The sequence below is a fragment of the Elgaria multicarinata genome, chromosome 10 (assembly GCF_023053635.1).
Source record: "Elgaria multicarinata webbii isolate HBS135686 ecotype San Diego chromosome 10, rElgMul1.1.pri, whole genome shotgun sequence".
NCBI lineage: Eukaryota > Metazoa > Chordata > Lepidosauria > Squamata > Anguidae > Elgaria > Elgaria multicarinata.
In genome coordinates, this window is record NC_086180.1 from 91,702,707 (window position 1) to 91,717,500 (window position 14,794).

Genomic DNA, 14,794 nt, shown 5'->3' on the forward strand with positions numbered 1-14,794 from the left:
ATGATTTTGTCATTCAAATGAATAGAACAAATTAGTTGTTAATTTATTATTTTCAATGGTACTTCAGCATGATTAATATTAGCTGGACAGGGGCCAAATTATTTATTGCGCCAAGACATTTTATGATGGATTCATATGTATATGGAGCATATATTAGTTTGTTTGCTCTTCAAAAACACTTAACAATTCAATGACAACAGAAAACACAAGTCTCTAGAAATAATACTGGAAAGATTTTAATGGAGGTTTAATTTCTTTACATTCCAAAAGTAATTTTTCTATCAATATAAATGGTAGATGAAAGAAAAGGATGTACTAATGAAAACTTTATTTGCACTCAATAACAACATTAGCTACAACGTACAAAACCAGATCATTTGACCACAAAAAGCTATTTTAAAAGTTTAACTTTTTCCTTTAAAACTCTAAATTTAGGATTGCTGTTGACTTTCTTATTAAACAGGGCAAGAATTTCCTCTTCAGATTTGTGATGATCACCTGCTATTGCATAATACTGGGCTAAAACCTGCACAATAAACAAAAAGAGAAAAATGTTACATTCAAAAGACTTTAATGCTGTTATTAGTGTAAGCAGATTTTCAGGAATAAAATATAAAACTCGCACAACCACTGTTTCCCATATATTTCAGATACTAGCCCAATCAATGTGTGCAAGCATGGGCTTCTCTTTCCATTGAAATGTTGAGGAATGTTCTATACATATAACTCCACTATCAGCACCTGTAGATTTCATCATATTTTACCAGTCAGTGCAATGTACTGGCTACCAGTTTGATGATGGGGGGCTACTTAAAACAGCCTTCCCCAACCTGGCGGCCTCCAGATGTTTTGTACTACAAATCACATAATTCCCAGCCAGGTTGGGGAAGGATGACGTGAAGCATTAATTTTGAGCTTTCGAGCTCTAAATGGCCTTGGACCGGGGTATCTGAGAAGTACCACCTGCTCCAATATCAGCCTGCCAATGCGTTAAGATTGTCCACTGAGGCTCTGAACTAATTGACCCCACCTATGGTGGCTACTGGGGTGAGTGCAATGGCACCCAATTAAAAACACGTATGGGCAGAAGCTTTTCATGGCACACAGCTGGTGTTAACCTTTTCACTTTTCTGTTTTAATGTTATAAACCATTTAAAGTTATATATAGCCCATCAGTTATAACCTAATATATACTGCAATAAAAAAGTGGAATATAAGGGTTTTAATAAAATGTGACACTTTCAGTCACAAGGTCAATAAGGGCCTAAAAGGCTGCAATCCTAAGTGAACTTACTTTCCAGGAAGACCCATTAGATTTGTGTTATTAAGAGTTGACCATGTTTCAATGCTGTAATTTGTTGATACGTGGATTTCATTTAGAACTGGAATCAAGCCATGGCCTTTACTCTGTTCACACATTGGATGGTGGTGATATTAACATTGTCTCAGGCTGTAGTCTTGAGTTGCATCACATGCCTCTACAGAGGGTCCCCCATCCCTCTGGATTGGCATTTCAGAGGGCAGAAAGGGCCGCAGTTACTGGGTGGGTGAAGGGGAAGGAGGGAGGGAAAATCAGTGACTCTCACACTCGTGCATGAATAGAAGTACTGCCAACTGCACACATCCGAATCCTTTCCATTTTGAATTTTCAAAGTTGATGTCAAAACCACCATTGCCAATCAGTTGGGTGAAATTAGTACTCAGGAACATTTAGTGGCCAAAATTTTATGGAATATTTGTGAATGTTCCAACTGCTTAGAAGTGTAAAAAAACTGTCAGCACACAGCTTGTACTGTATGCTATTGGTGGGACAGTGGAGGTCCATCGGAGAAGAAACCAGGCAGCACTGCTGAAGTGTTCGTGTTACAGGGCGTTAGCAATTGCTCGTTTATAAGACCGATGAAAGAGTAGTGCCTGCTTTCGTTGCACGCACTCTCAATATGTCTATATATCAGGGTATAACCCAACAATCCAAATGGGAACTACTCCCATTTATTTCAATTGTGCTTACACAGAACTTCCTCTTGGTTTGTATTCTGTTTCATAAAGTGTTCCAACATACCTTTTTCCTTAGTTTCTTAACTGATATTTCATTGTCAGGTGCTTGCTTCAGAACAGCTTTTATGGTTCCTTTCCAACTGAATTTACCTGTATAATTGGTAAAATCATAAGGTATAAAAGAAATTGTTTCCACATATTTTGGCCCAAGATACTACCAAAACCATAACACCACTCAAGTGTTACACTTTCTTGCTAAAAGATTGCCATTGAGCATAGTACTAAAGGAAGTGACTAGGTCACACAACACGCCTACTCATGATGGTTTATTTTCCGAAACCATCCATGATGGGTTAGTGTGTTGTCTGTGAGACACCCCTGAGAACCCACGGTCTGCAGTAAGGGTTATTTTACCTAAAGTGTGTTAGCATGCTGTCTGAAGCACGGTGTGGGTTATGGAGCAGCCAAAAACAAGTCCACCACTGTGCTCCTGTCAAGCAATCTCTATTCCCACCACAAATGAAGCTGGGATATCTGCCCAGCTGGGTGGGAAGACTACAGGAGGGGGAGGGGGAAAGGGTGTGTGTGAAATTAAATGCTCTGCATAGCTTGCCTGCCTGATTGCCTGCCGGGAGCACAGTAGATGGTTTGCATAACCACCTATCCAATGTAGCTCGCCACTCACCATGAGGTGTGAACCCAGCCAAAATTACTCTTCTGGCCTAAGTAGCGGATTTTTTTAAAAAAGCCCTTACAGAGTAGATCCACATGAGCATGCAAAATCAGCAGTTGGCCACTAGGTTTATTTACCACCCTAAGGAGTAACACATCTGACTGGTTCCTAGTGGGGAAAGAAAACAGTTGCATAGATTGCATAGACTGAGAATCATGACCAGTGTGTTTCAAGGGGGGAAATTCTTATCTGAAAATATACATAATCTAACACCCAAATAAAATAACCTGCATACATGTTATACTCAATATGGTATTCTACAATCAGGAGACTAAACCCGTCTTCAATAATACATGACAATGGCTTTTTAAAAAGCTAGGAAGAGACATGCAGTGGGAGGGAGGGGAAATCAGTGAAAGCCAAGGGCAGGCAGCTCACGCTACTTTGGACGCAACTAAGATATTCTTCAAATATGTATAGGCTGTCTTTTGGGACAAAAGCCTTTGCAGTAAGATTTATTCAAATCATCAAATCGTAATACAGTATTGTAAGGCAGCAGGTTAAAAAACGCAGGCTTAAGCCAAACCAAAGTTTAAAAAAACAGATTAAAACAGCCCAGACCTCCCTAGTTTCCCTAGTGCAAGTCATCCAGAAAGGCAACCAAGCTGCTTCCATCCCAGAGTCCAGAATGGAGGCCAAGCACCCCGTCAAGCACATGGCCCAAAAAAGGAAGGTTAAAAACAATACGTCTTTTACTGCGATGGTGAGAAGACCCCTGCCCTCTTTGGATTCTAATATCTTGAATCACCTGGGTTTAGCATTCAGTAACCCACTTCCAGGGCAGGGGAGCTGTTCCCGTGGTTATTATTACCATAAATACCTTTAGCTCACTATTGCATACAGCTAAATCCAAATTAAGTTTACCTTGATGCTCATCCTCGTTTTCTTCCGTTTCTGAATTATTCAGTCTCTTCTGTACAATGGGACAGTCACCTGCATTTATTTATTTCGAGGGTGAGTGGGTAGGGAGAAATACAGTGAGAATAAGTGTCAGAAAGTCCAGCAATGAGAGCAGATATCACTGTGCTGCAGACAGCCTCTCACAAAATGGAAAAAGCAGAACAGGTTTTTTTTTGGTGTTCTTAGATAGAAAACAGAATGCCCCCAAAGCTGTCCCCCTCACCTCAACTTCACCGCAATTTTAATTCCAAGCAGTAAAGTTCATCATGGTGAGATATTTTCCTGCTCTCATCCCTGCCCATTAAAGAGTCTCAGAGTGCGTTCGTAGAACACGTTAGCACACCCTGCCCTCACAGGCCACTCCACGGATGACTATTTGCACGTCACACTTGGGTGATACACTAATGAATCACCTGTTGAGTGGGCTAGAAGGGCAGGGCTGGCTATTCCTCTCCCCGCCCTCCCCACCAAATGGCAGGCGCTGGTTCCCCCTTACCGTATTGGGGCACTGTCAATCTGTGGGGAGGGGGGGGGGAGAAAAACTTCCCGCCTCCTTGTTGCTGCAGCAGCACCAACAGCACGCATGTCTCCCTCTGCGGCTGTCGCAGCCCAAACCAGTGGGGAGGAGACCTGTCCCCCGGTTCTTGTTGCAGCAGCATTGCCTTCGGCGCGTGTCCCTCTATGGCACATGTCCCTCCTTGTTGCTTCCACAGGACGGAACGCCATGCGGAGGGATACCAGCCTTGGACCAAGAATGTTCTTCCTCCGCACTGTGTCCTTGCCCATTTGTTTTGACGCTGAAGCCAGAGAGAGCAGTCTCGACATTGAAACAAATGGTAATGCTTGCGCTACGGATGCAGTACCCAGTCCGGGTATGGTATTCATCTGCAGCATGAGTGTTGCCATTAGTTTCGAGGCTGAGGGCAGCGGGGGGAGCTGATGCTGACAGAAAATGCAATAATCAACAGTTGTGCTGATAATCAAGTCTGCACAGCGTTGATTATTGGAATTGGGTTATTTTTAGAAAATAACCAACTGTGGGGTGGTTTTTGCCCCACAGATGACACAGTAGTCAATGGTGGATTATTTAGTCTAGTGTGGACTATTTAATCAACCATTGATTATTGTGTTGTCCAAATCCAGTCTCAGTCTCTTTCTCATCTATATTTAGCTGTTAAAAAAAATCTGTCCTTTGCTATAAGATGCTAAAACGGGTTTCACAATTAGGAACAGCATGAAGTGCAAATGCTTTACCGTTTGAGAGGCTGCGCTTGCGTTTCTGCACATTTGCTTTGGACACTGGTTCAACATCCAGGCAATTTCCATTCATTTCAAATTCAGCTGAATCAACTGCTTGCTGTGGTGCCATCTTTAAATGATTGCTTCTGGACATTTTTGCATTTCCTGGTGCTTCTCTCTTAGACTTTTTGCTTTTTGTAATTTCTAAGCTCTCTTGTTGATCTTGTAATCTCATTTTTTTTGGCTTTTGTTCCCTTGTGCTCTTTTTCTTGGCAGGTTTCTCTGTTTTTACTACATTATCTTCTGATTGTGGCGGCACAGGCTCATTTTTTACAGACTCTTTTTTAACTGTCTCCTATTGGAAAGATGACAAGGGGCTTAAACTTCACAACTCATGAAGGCTTCTCAATCAGGTGGTGGTGGATTCAGTGGCCAGATAGAGAGTTTATAGCCTGTATGCAGCATCAGACACATTCACTCATCTGGCACAGCCACAAACATCCAATTCTGAAGTAATAATGACACAGTTTAGAATCCCTCTTTTCCCATAGTTGAAAGGGTTTATATCTTATTTCTCACTCATTATCTCAGTAATTCTTTCAACAACCCTATAAAATATACTAATATTGCAGTTATGGGAACTGAGGTTGAAAAAAGCAACAGTGGATTTACTGTGATCCTCATTCTCTTTAACAGATGAAGAGTGGTTTACTCCTTCCAGAAAGCGGAGCTATGAAAACAGACTTCTGTGTACTCCCTTCCTGTAGAGTGTCAAGGCATGAGGAAACAAAGAAGAAAATAAAAGCTGAAAGCATCTTCCTAACTGAACTTTCTTCCAAACAAGCATGCATAGGATCAAGCCGCATGGAAAAACAATTGGGGGGGGGTGGGGAGGGGAAAGAGAAACAGGGTTTGTGTTACTGGAAAAGAAAGCAAGAATACTAAGAAAGATGATTGCAGTTTTATATGAAATGCAATTTGTTCTCTAACCTGATGAAAAGGCACACTTTAAAAATAAGAGGCAAGCAGCTTTGGCAAATTAAAAAAGATAGGCAAGAGGTTTATACACTGTAACATGGGGGCACACGCAGGCTTGTCTATAGTCTTTATAACGGTGTGCAGTTCTCCCTGATCCTCTCTCTTCTGGGTTGCTCCTTCTCCTGGGAACCCCCTTCTCTCTTGCTTGGGTTCAGGCCACCTCCTCTGCATTTTGTTTGGTAGGCACCCATTGTTTTCCTTTGGGGCATGTATTCCATCCAAAAATGTCCAAATCTTTATCTTTGATTCACATGAACCCTTAACAACATCCGTAAGACACCATCATGCACTTTATAGGAAGCAAAGATGGAAGTGTTTTTAATGCAGTTCTTTAAGCAAACAAGATTGGTTTACTCTGCATGTGGAAAGGGAAGGACATTATCTATTCAGTTATCAGGTGTTAACAAGATTGCTTGGTGTTTTTTTAAAAACAACAACAACAACACTGAGGTCCCACTGTGATACAATTGGACTTTGCAGCTGGCAGAGAGAAAAGAAATTCTGGCTATAGCTGAACCACAATTTTTGGATCTCTGGCTACAAAAAATATCTGCCATGCTGTAGCAATACTACAAACGAGAAAGATCTTGGAATTGTTGTAGATCACAAGCTGAATATGAGCCAACAGTGCGATATGGCTGCAAGAAAGGCAAATGCTATTTTGGGCTGCATTAATAGAAGTATAGCTTCCAAATCACGTGAGGTACTGGTTCCTCTCTATTTGGCCCTGGTTTGGCCTCATCTAGAGTATTGTGTCCAGTTCTGGGCTCCACAATTCAAGAAGGATGCAGACAAGCTGGAGCGTGTTCAGAAGAGGGCAACCAGGATGATCAGAGGTCTAGAAACAAAGCCCTATGAAGAGAGACTGAAAGAACTGGGCATGTTTAGCCTGGAGAAGAGAAGGTTGAGGGGAGACATGATAGCACTCTTCAAATACTTAAAAGGTTGTCACACAGAGGAGGGCCAGGATCTCTTCTCGATCCTCCCAGAGTGCAGGACACGGAATAACGGGCTCAAGTTAAAGGAAGCCAGATTCCGGCTGGACATCAGGAAAAACTTCCTGACTGTTAGAGCAGTGCGACGGTGGAATCAGCTACCTAGGGAGGTTGTGGGCTCTCCCACACTAGAGGCATTCAAGAGGCAGCTGGACAAGCATCTGTCAGGGATGCTTTAGGGCGGATTCCTGCATTGAGCAGAGGGTTGGACTCGATGGCCTTGTAGGCCCCTTCCAACTCTGCTATTCTATGATTCTATGAGCGTGAAATAAGGGAGAAACCACCTGCATTTTCCACTTCTACAATAGCGCTTGGTTTGCTTACCTTACTGGTAGCTTCTGAAAAAATATCCCACACCTGATCCTGCAGAGCAGTGCTGTGTATTTTCAAACTGTTGGCTATCCAGTTCTGTTTAGGTTAAAAAAAAATAGCATTACTATTTTAACACAACGCAGGTCTACTTTCTGACAAAAATCAACTTGCAGTGTTTAGTTCACCACAAAGCCCCATCTACTTGTACTCATGTTCCTTTTTTCAAAAGCTTGTAACAGCCAGAAGCCAACTAGTTTTGTGCAATATTGTGTTTGGTTGTACCGAAAAACAGTAAAATTATATGACACGTCAACTGGTGCCCTGTAATGTAGTATTTGGGCACCTTCTAGAGAACAGCATTTTCTTCTGGAAAATACTGTACCACTTGGTAGGATGCTGCAGACAATCACCCAAGATCAATTTGTCATGACAATGGACGCTTCAGGAAAACTTATCTGTCATTACTCATCTTTTCATTAATCAAGAAATAAAGTCTCCTACATTGCAAGCCTCTACATATCTCTCAGAAGTAGGTCTCATTGAGCTAAAAGGGGCTTACTCTCAGGTAAGTGAGTATAGAATTGCAGCTTAAATATTTAACCCCTCAACAACTTACCTGAAACTTGCGCTTTTTTCTTGGAATATTGTCATAGGCACATATCTGTTCTAATATATCCTGAACTTTGGGGTTGTTTGTTTCCTTTATTGTCTCATGAATCTTCTGCAAAAGGAAAGTGGATATGATTACATCTGAGACAGAATACATTTAAATAACAAGTTTGATTACCTGAAATAAGATGTATGCAGTACACTGGTAAGCATCAGAGGCTAGATTCTAGTATCACCATTTCCTCTTCCTGCAGGGACTCTGGGGAGTTGAGCAATAGTGCCAAATGCATCAACGTTAGATGGCCGGGGGGGGGGGGGGGAGGAGAGATTTGGTTCCCTCTTGATTATGATACACCCTTCATAAACAAAAAAGCCTGGCACCTGCCACACTATTTTTGGGGGTAAACATGACTTAGGGCGAGTTCAGATGATTTCAATGAGGAAAGCAACTATCATGGCTGCTGCCACTGCCCCAGCATGCCCAACCGCCATTTGCATTATTCCTCCACTGCAGGTGGCTTGTCATTCAAACCCAGCACACATGCCCACCCCTACAAACTCTACGGCAAGTTCTAGGGTGGCGCGACCTCCCTGCCCGCCACCCACCAAGTTTGGATGCCGCTCAGGAATAATGAAAATGGTGGTTCCATGCGCAGGGGAAGCAGGCCACAGGGATTGTTTCACTCACTGCGAACATCTGAACCCAATCTCAAATGTTTAGCAGATATTATAGAACACTTGTGGAATTAATGTGTTGTTTGCTTAAAATACATACTTCATTGCATTTTTGTACTGCTTTTAGTTTGCGGGTGCAAAGTTATAGATGGAAATGACACTTGGTACACAATTTTTTTCTAAAAGTAAATGTGATATTACTTCTTTTTTTAATAAGTGTTTTTACCTGAATCCATTCCTGCTGTTTGACATCTCCTTTGTGAGTTTTGGCTTCATAACCTTTGCCACCATATTTCTGATCTTCACTCAGGCACTTCACATGACATTTATAATCATCACCCCTTTGATAATAAGAACAGCATATGTAAACAACCATGATAGAAGAGGGCATTTTAGGACAACCCTTCAAGAGAAGGATGTTTTCAGCTAGGAAAGCACTAAAAATAGCCCTGATACCTGCCAGAGAAGCCGCTGGTCCAGAGAAGCCATTGGCAGAAGCTCTCCAAAGTCTCAGCCCTTCGTGTGACTTCCCAGCCCTGCTGCTGGGATCCTTTTAGCTGGCATTGAATTTGAGAATTTCTGTATATGAAGCATGTGCTCTACCACTAAGCTACGAATGGTCCTCTGTCTATACTGTCTGATAGACAATAGGCCCGTGAAGCATTTAGGTGCTCAATGGGCCCACTGTGTTGCACCTGTGAGAGGGGGCCAATAGCCAGGTTTAAATCACTGCTCAAACCATGACATTTACTGGGAAGTTGAGGGAAACAGCCTAATCTGCCTCACAGTGGTATTACAAGACTAAAACAACAATCTTATGTAGAGTTAAGTATACTTAGGCCATAGCTAGACCTAAGGTTTATCCCAGGATCATCCCGGGTTCATCCCTGCCTGAGCGCTGGGTGTGGCACTTAGATGAACAGGTTTGACCCCAGGACAATCCTGGGATAAACCTTAGGTCTAGCTACGGCCCAAATCTATTAATTTAAATGGCATTAGATGCACCGAACTCTGCATCATAGAATTTAGGCTACACTTAAGTTAAGAATTATGAAATACTTAGGTCATTGCCTCAATACTATTCATATGCTGTGTAAAACAAGAATGGGTTTTTTACCCACATAAGATTTCCCCTTTAAATTATAAATGAATAAAGCTGTGTCTGAAGAAATTTCTCATCATCGTTAAGGCCTATTTCACCATCTGAGGACCTCTTGACCTCAGCAGTTTCTGAGAAGCAACAGATTTCTGCTTCATGCTTCAGTATGGTAGTATCTACTAGAGATTTCATTTTTACAGAGATTTTAAATTAGATGACACTACTTCAAACATAACCATAATTAAAATTCAAACATGTATTAGCAGTCTATTCTGGAATTCACCATTTGTTAAGGTATGTAGCAATACTGGAAAGATTTGCACATCCAAATAGTAAATTGATAAGAATTTCTCTGCTTTTTTTGTTTAACTTTTTTATTTGGTGAGTAAACTTTAGATGGATATCCAGAGATTGTTCTAGAATATATATATGTGTGTGTGTGTGTGTGTGTGTGTGTGTGTGTGTATAAAATTACATATGGCTAAACTAAGAAAAAAAAATCCAAACTTACAATCCTGAATCTATCGATACAATGATGGATCATCATCTATACTAACAGCAAACTCCAAGTGCCAATCCTTATATAATGAAAATGGTATCATAGAACCATAGAATAGTAGAGTTGGAAGGGGCCTATAAGGCCACCAAGTCTAATGGAATCCCTGAGGTTTGAGAACAAAAAACAAACAAACACCTCTTTGAAAAAATCCTAAAGGGATGAAAATTTCCTACATAACCTAATAAGGACAGAACATGCTCAGTGGGCATAGAATGCTGACTGTCTTTAGGAGAAGGGCAGAAAGGAATGAACATCGAGGGATAGGGGAAATGGAATGGAGTATCCTGGAAGAAGGCATAGCTGGAACACTAAACAGGTGCACTCCAGACTGCTGGTCCTATTCACAGAACTGCATTTATGAGATGTAGCTGAAGAGCTCTTTGCTTCAGTGGAATGGAAATGCATTTAAACATGCTGAGAAATTTCCATCCATCCTTTCTACAATCAGAGGGTACCTCTCTCACCCTAAAAGACTGCTTGGACAGTCAAACCTGCATGGTCAAGGAAGTGTTTGCTTGTTTTATGGTGTTCTTGCTATTGTGAATGAGATTTTATCTGCTGCTCCTGTGTTGATTTAATTCTTAAGTTTTTTCATTGATTTTAAATTGGTTGAGAATATATTAACATCACCAGTATCTCCTGATTCGGATGAGCAAGAAAATCTTTTCCCACATTCAGTAATAGCAGAAAGACCACATCTAAATAGCCCCACAGTTGAAGAGTTACTTTTGGAAAAATAAAAGATAATTTTAACACTTGGCTTTCTGTACACATTGCCTAATTGCAACTTCCCAGAAAGTTTTTCTGCTGACAACTTACTGGAGTGGTTCAGACAGAAGAATTTATTTATTTATTTATTTTATTGCATTTACATACTGCCCAATAGCTGAAGCTCTCTGGGTGGTTCACCTTCGGCTTGAGCCCTCCTCCTCCTCCTAGTAATGAGTAGCTTTCTTGTAGCAAGCTTACTACTTCATTAAAAAGGCAAACAAAAGTTTGTTATTTGCCTGTAAGCCAGGAGCTCAAGTCAAGATCAAATTATTATTAATATTTATTTATAAAGCACCATCAATTTTCATGGAGCTGTACAGAATAAAATCCTGAGTACAGACAAATATGAACCATAGTTTGCTATTTCAGATGAAACAACAAACTATGATTTGCTGCAAACAGAGACTGAAAACTAGTAATTACAGCACACATGAGGCGGAGGAGGGTGGAAAATGTATGCAAGCCCAAGGTTTGAGTCTGCTGGTTCTTGTAATGGTAAACCATAATTTGGCATCATGGCCACATTCAGATGTAATAATAAGCCAGAATTGCTGATCACCAGTGCACTCTGCCCTATTGGCCCTGCTTTGCTCCTCCCACCATCAGCTTCACGAGAACCCCGACACCTAGTTTATTATTCGCCCGTTTGAAGTTGGTTTCCCGTTTTGGTTTGTTAAGGGAGTGACAAGCCAGGGCCCAGGGCTCCCTCATTAATTTAGCCATTCCTGCTGGTAGGAGGAGCCAAGGCACAGCAGTCACACAGCCTACACAAGTACCCTGCTCATGAACAATAAGCCAGAATTCTCAACAATTCCGGCATATCTCTATGTCCAAATGTGCCCTTTGCCTGAACAACTTCATTGCAAAGCTACTTTATTTACTAAATAATGAAATAAAAAATTGATTTCTACCTACCAGAAATCTTTGCCACAATCCATACAAGAAAGGCATTGACAGTTCCGGCACATATTTACATGCTTTTCTACCTGCCCCTTCTTCACAGATTCTCCACATGCGTTACATGTAAAAACCACCATTTCTGACAAAATAATTGAATGTTTCTTCAAAGGCGGCTAGAGCTGATTGTTCTCCAGGAAATTCTAGGAATGAATTAAATGTAGAATTAATAGTTCTATATAAATGTATTTTAATTACTTTTTAAAAGTAAAGCTACCAGAACAAAACGCAGCAAAGATATTCAGATCCTTGTCAAACTTAAAGATAAAAACTGTGATGTTAATATCGTACATGAAATACCATACACTCAAGGCCATTAGTATTTAAAAACCTAGAGGTGCTGGTATTTATTGTGAACATCCAACAGACTGAGTTCAAATAAAATTCAATAAGGAGATGTTGCTCATTTTACAGAACAGTTTGCATTCTTATGCACATTTATTTGTCCTCTGAATTCACTGGGACTTACTTCCCAGTAAAAATACACAAGATCAGGCTAAGAGTATTCTAAACTTCTCCCTCAATTTCTTTATATCTCAGAGCAGGAAAAGCCCAAACTATTCTCCTTGGCACCATTCCCAGGCTCCAAAACAGGATGGTTTCATCAAGAAGCAGCCCAGGAACATCCCATCAGCTTGGCCTGAGAGAACTGTTGGGGCAGCCCTTTCTTCACCTTCCTGAGGCTACTTAAGATCTCTGTGCCCCGAGGAGAAGGCCAGGCCAGGGAGCTTATGACATCAGGTCCTGAAGCGTCCCATCAGTCAGCCTTAGAGAATTCTATTGTTTTGTATTTTGTACCATTTATGTTATATTAATATATTTTTAAAAAACCCTGCAAAGTGCCTCAGGCAGCTGGGCAGAAAATCAGCATATGAATGCATTAAATAAAAGGTGGTATTTCACCAATGTATTACCCAAAGCATGATAAACTTTCTAAAATTTGAACTGTAAAAGTTATGAAGACCCTACAAGAGGCCCCGTGAAACCAAATACTTAGCTTTCAGACACCTTTCCAAATATTTGTATTGAAAGATGATTGACATAAGCAACACATGACAGATTTACAGACACGAATGAGACTCAAGAGTTTAAAATGTTTCACTCATTCAAAAAGGTAAACTTCAGAAATTGACAGGAAGCAAGTTTAATGCAAACAGAAGGAAACATTTTATGTACACAATATTAAATCACCCCATGGGATTCCTTGCCATAAGTTGCTGTGGCAACATTAAAAGGATCCTAACAACTCCATGAAGACACATCTCTCTTTACAAGCTTAGGCAGATGCCTCCCATCACCCTGCAGGATCTGCCTGTCTTTGTTTTCAAACAGAAGGCCAAGCTAGATAGATTATTGCTTTGATCCAGCAAGGCACATAATTAGAACTGACTTGCTAGGTCAGTCAAGATGCATCTACTAGTCAGGCAGGTAACAAGACATGCTGAAAGCTCACCAAATGCTCTGCCCCAATGTGTGTTTATATCACAGGTATAACCCCCCCACTCCCCTCTGGACACGGGGGTTTCTCTTTGGCCGCTGTGGCAAAGAGCAGTTGGTGGCCCCTTCTTCCTGAGTTTGTCTAATCTTGTTTTAAAGCCATTGAAGCTAGTGGCTGCTGTCCCAGGGAATTCCGTACATTAATTACACTTCAAACAAGCTTCCTTTTATCACACTTTTCCCAGATGCATACGATTGCAGGGGACACAGGCGGGGGGGAGCGCTGCTGAGAGAACAGGTGGGTTGTCCCCATCGTTTACCCACCAGTGACTCCTCACGGGACCCTCAACCTGCGTTTATTTACTCCCCATAGCTTGCAATGCATGGACTTCTGGGGTGGGGGAAGGTGTTTGCAAAATGGCTCAAAGCGACTTCTTAATTTCAGAAAGTTACGTCTCACTTATTATAGCACAGACGTTCAGAGGGATTTAGTATCTAATTGGGCAAAAGAGGAAGCGGAAAGGACGCCGGGCCCCTGTCCTTTGCACACACGTACAGAGCGGGCAAAGGGCCTCCGAGCAGGGACGTCTGTTCTAGATGCTCGGTGCGGGGGAGGGAAGAGGAGCAGGAATAGAAGCCCACTGGCGCTGCTGCGGCCGATCTTTAAGGAAAGGAAGAGAGAAAAGGCCTCCCACCACACTTCTTAGCACGAGCAGGCAGAGGGGCCGGGACGGACGGACGGACGGAGGGGGGGTCACGGGCACCCCTTCTGTGCCGCTCTTCGCATGGCTCCGCGCATGACGCAGAGGGGCGAACGGGGGTCTTACCGCAGGATCTGCCCGTCCGTCACGTGTGTCCCCTGCAGTCTCCCTGGCTGTCGCTCTCGGGTGGACGTTGGGAGAGGCTGCTGGCAGCCGGGCTGGGGAGGGCGGAGGAGAGGCGCCGGGGGGAGCCGGGCTGGCCCACGCGGCGCAGGCCCTCGCCCACTGCTCACTCCCCGATGGCGCCTCCGCCTGGCGCACGTGCCGCCCCCGCCGAGGTCTCCTTCCTTGGCGCAGGCCAGAGGCGGCCTCAGATCACAGACTGAGGGAAAGCGACGCGCGCGCGCACAGCCGGAACTTCCGGTAGAGTGGTGTCGTCTACCTCTCGGCATCTCTATGGTCGAATTGCATACGCTCATAGATGTACAAAAAAGACTCGCACCAAGCATAAAACTTCCGGGTTTGCATTGCCTGTCTGTCTCCGCTTCCCTAGAGCGGAATGGGGAAAACGGCGGCGAAAGCCGGGCCTATAGCGTCGCCGCGATGGGGCAGCGGGGAGCCCCCCCTCCCCCTTACAAGAGCAGCACGGGAAGGGCTTCGTGAGTGGGGGTGGTGGGGGCAGTAGAGCCTTTCCCTGCGCGTTTTGGTCTTTCACATATTGTGATCGTTACAGGGGGGCGTAGAGCAGAAAACCAGTTTTAAGCAGAGTTT

The 14,794-nt window shown here is 42.7% G+C and overlaps 1 protein-coding gene across 1 annotated transcript; it reads right to left on the reverse strand.

Moving 5' to 3' along the window:
• Window positions 1–220: 220 nt before the first annotated feature.
• Window positions 221–14,343, reverse strand: LYAR (Ly1 antibody reactive). Its single transcript, XM_063135642.1, has 9 exons — window positions 14,150–14,343; window positions 11,844–12,028; window positions 8,726–8,840; window positions 7,832–7,936; window positions 7,228–7,311; window positions 4,886–5,225; window positions 3,596–3,664; window positions 2,063–2,148; window positions 221–526 (listed from the first exon to the last, which is right to left on the reverse strand). The coding sequence occupies exons 2-9, from the start codon at window positions 11,963–11,965 to the stop codon at window positions 392–394; spliced, it is 1,056 nt and encodes a 351-aa protein (XP_062991712.1). The 5' UTR covers window positions 11,966–12,028; window positions 14,150–14,343; the 3' UTR covers window positions 221–391.
• Between the last annotated feature and the right edge of the window lie 451 nt (window positions 14,344–14,794).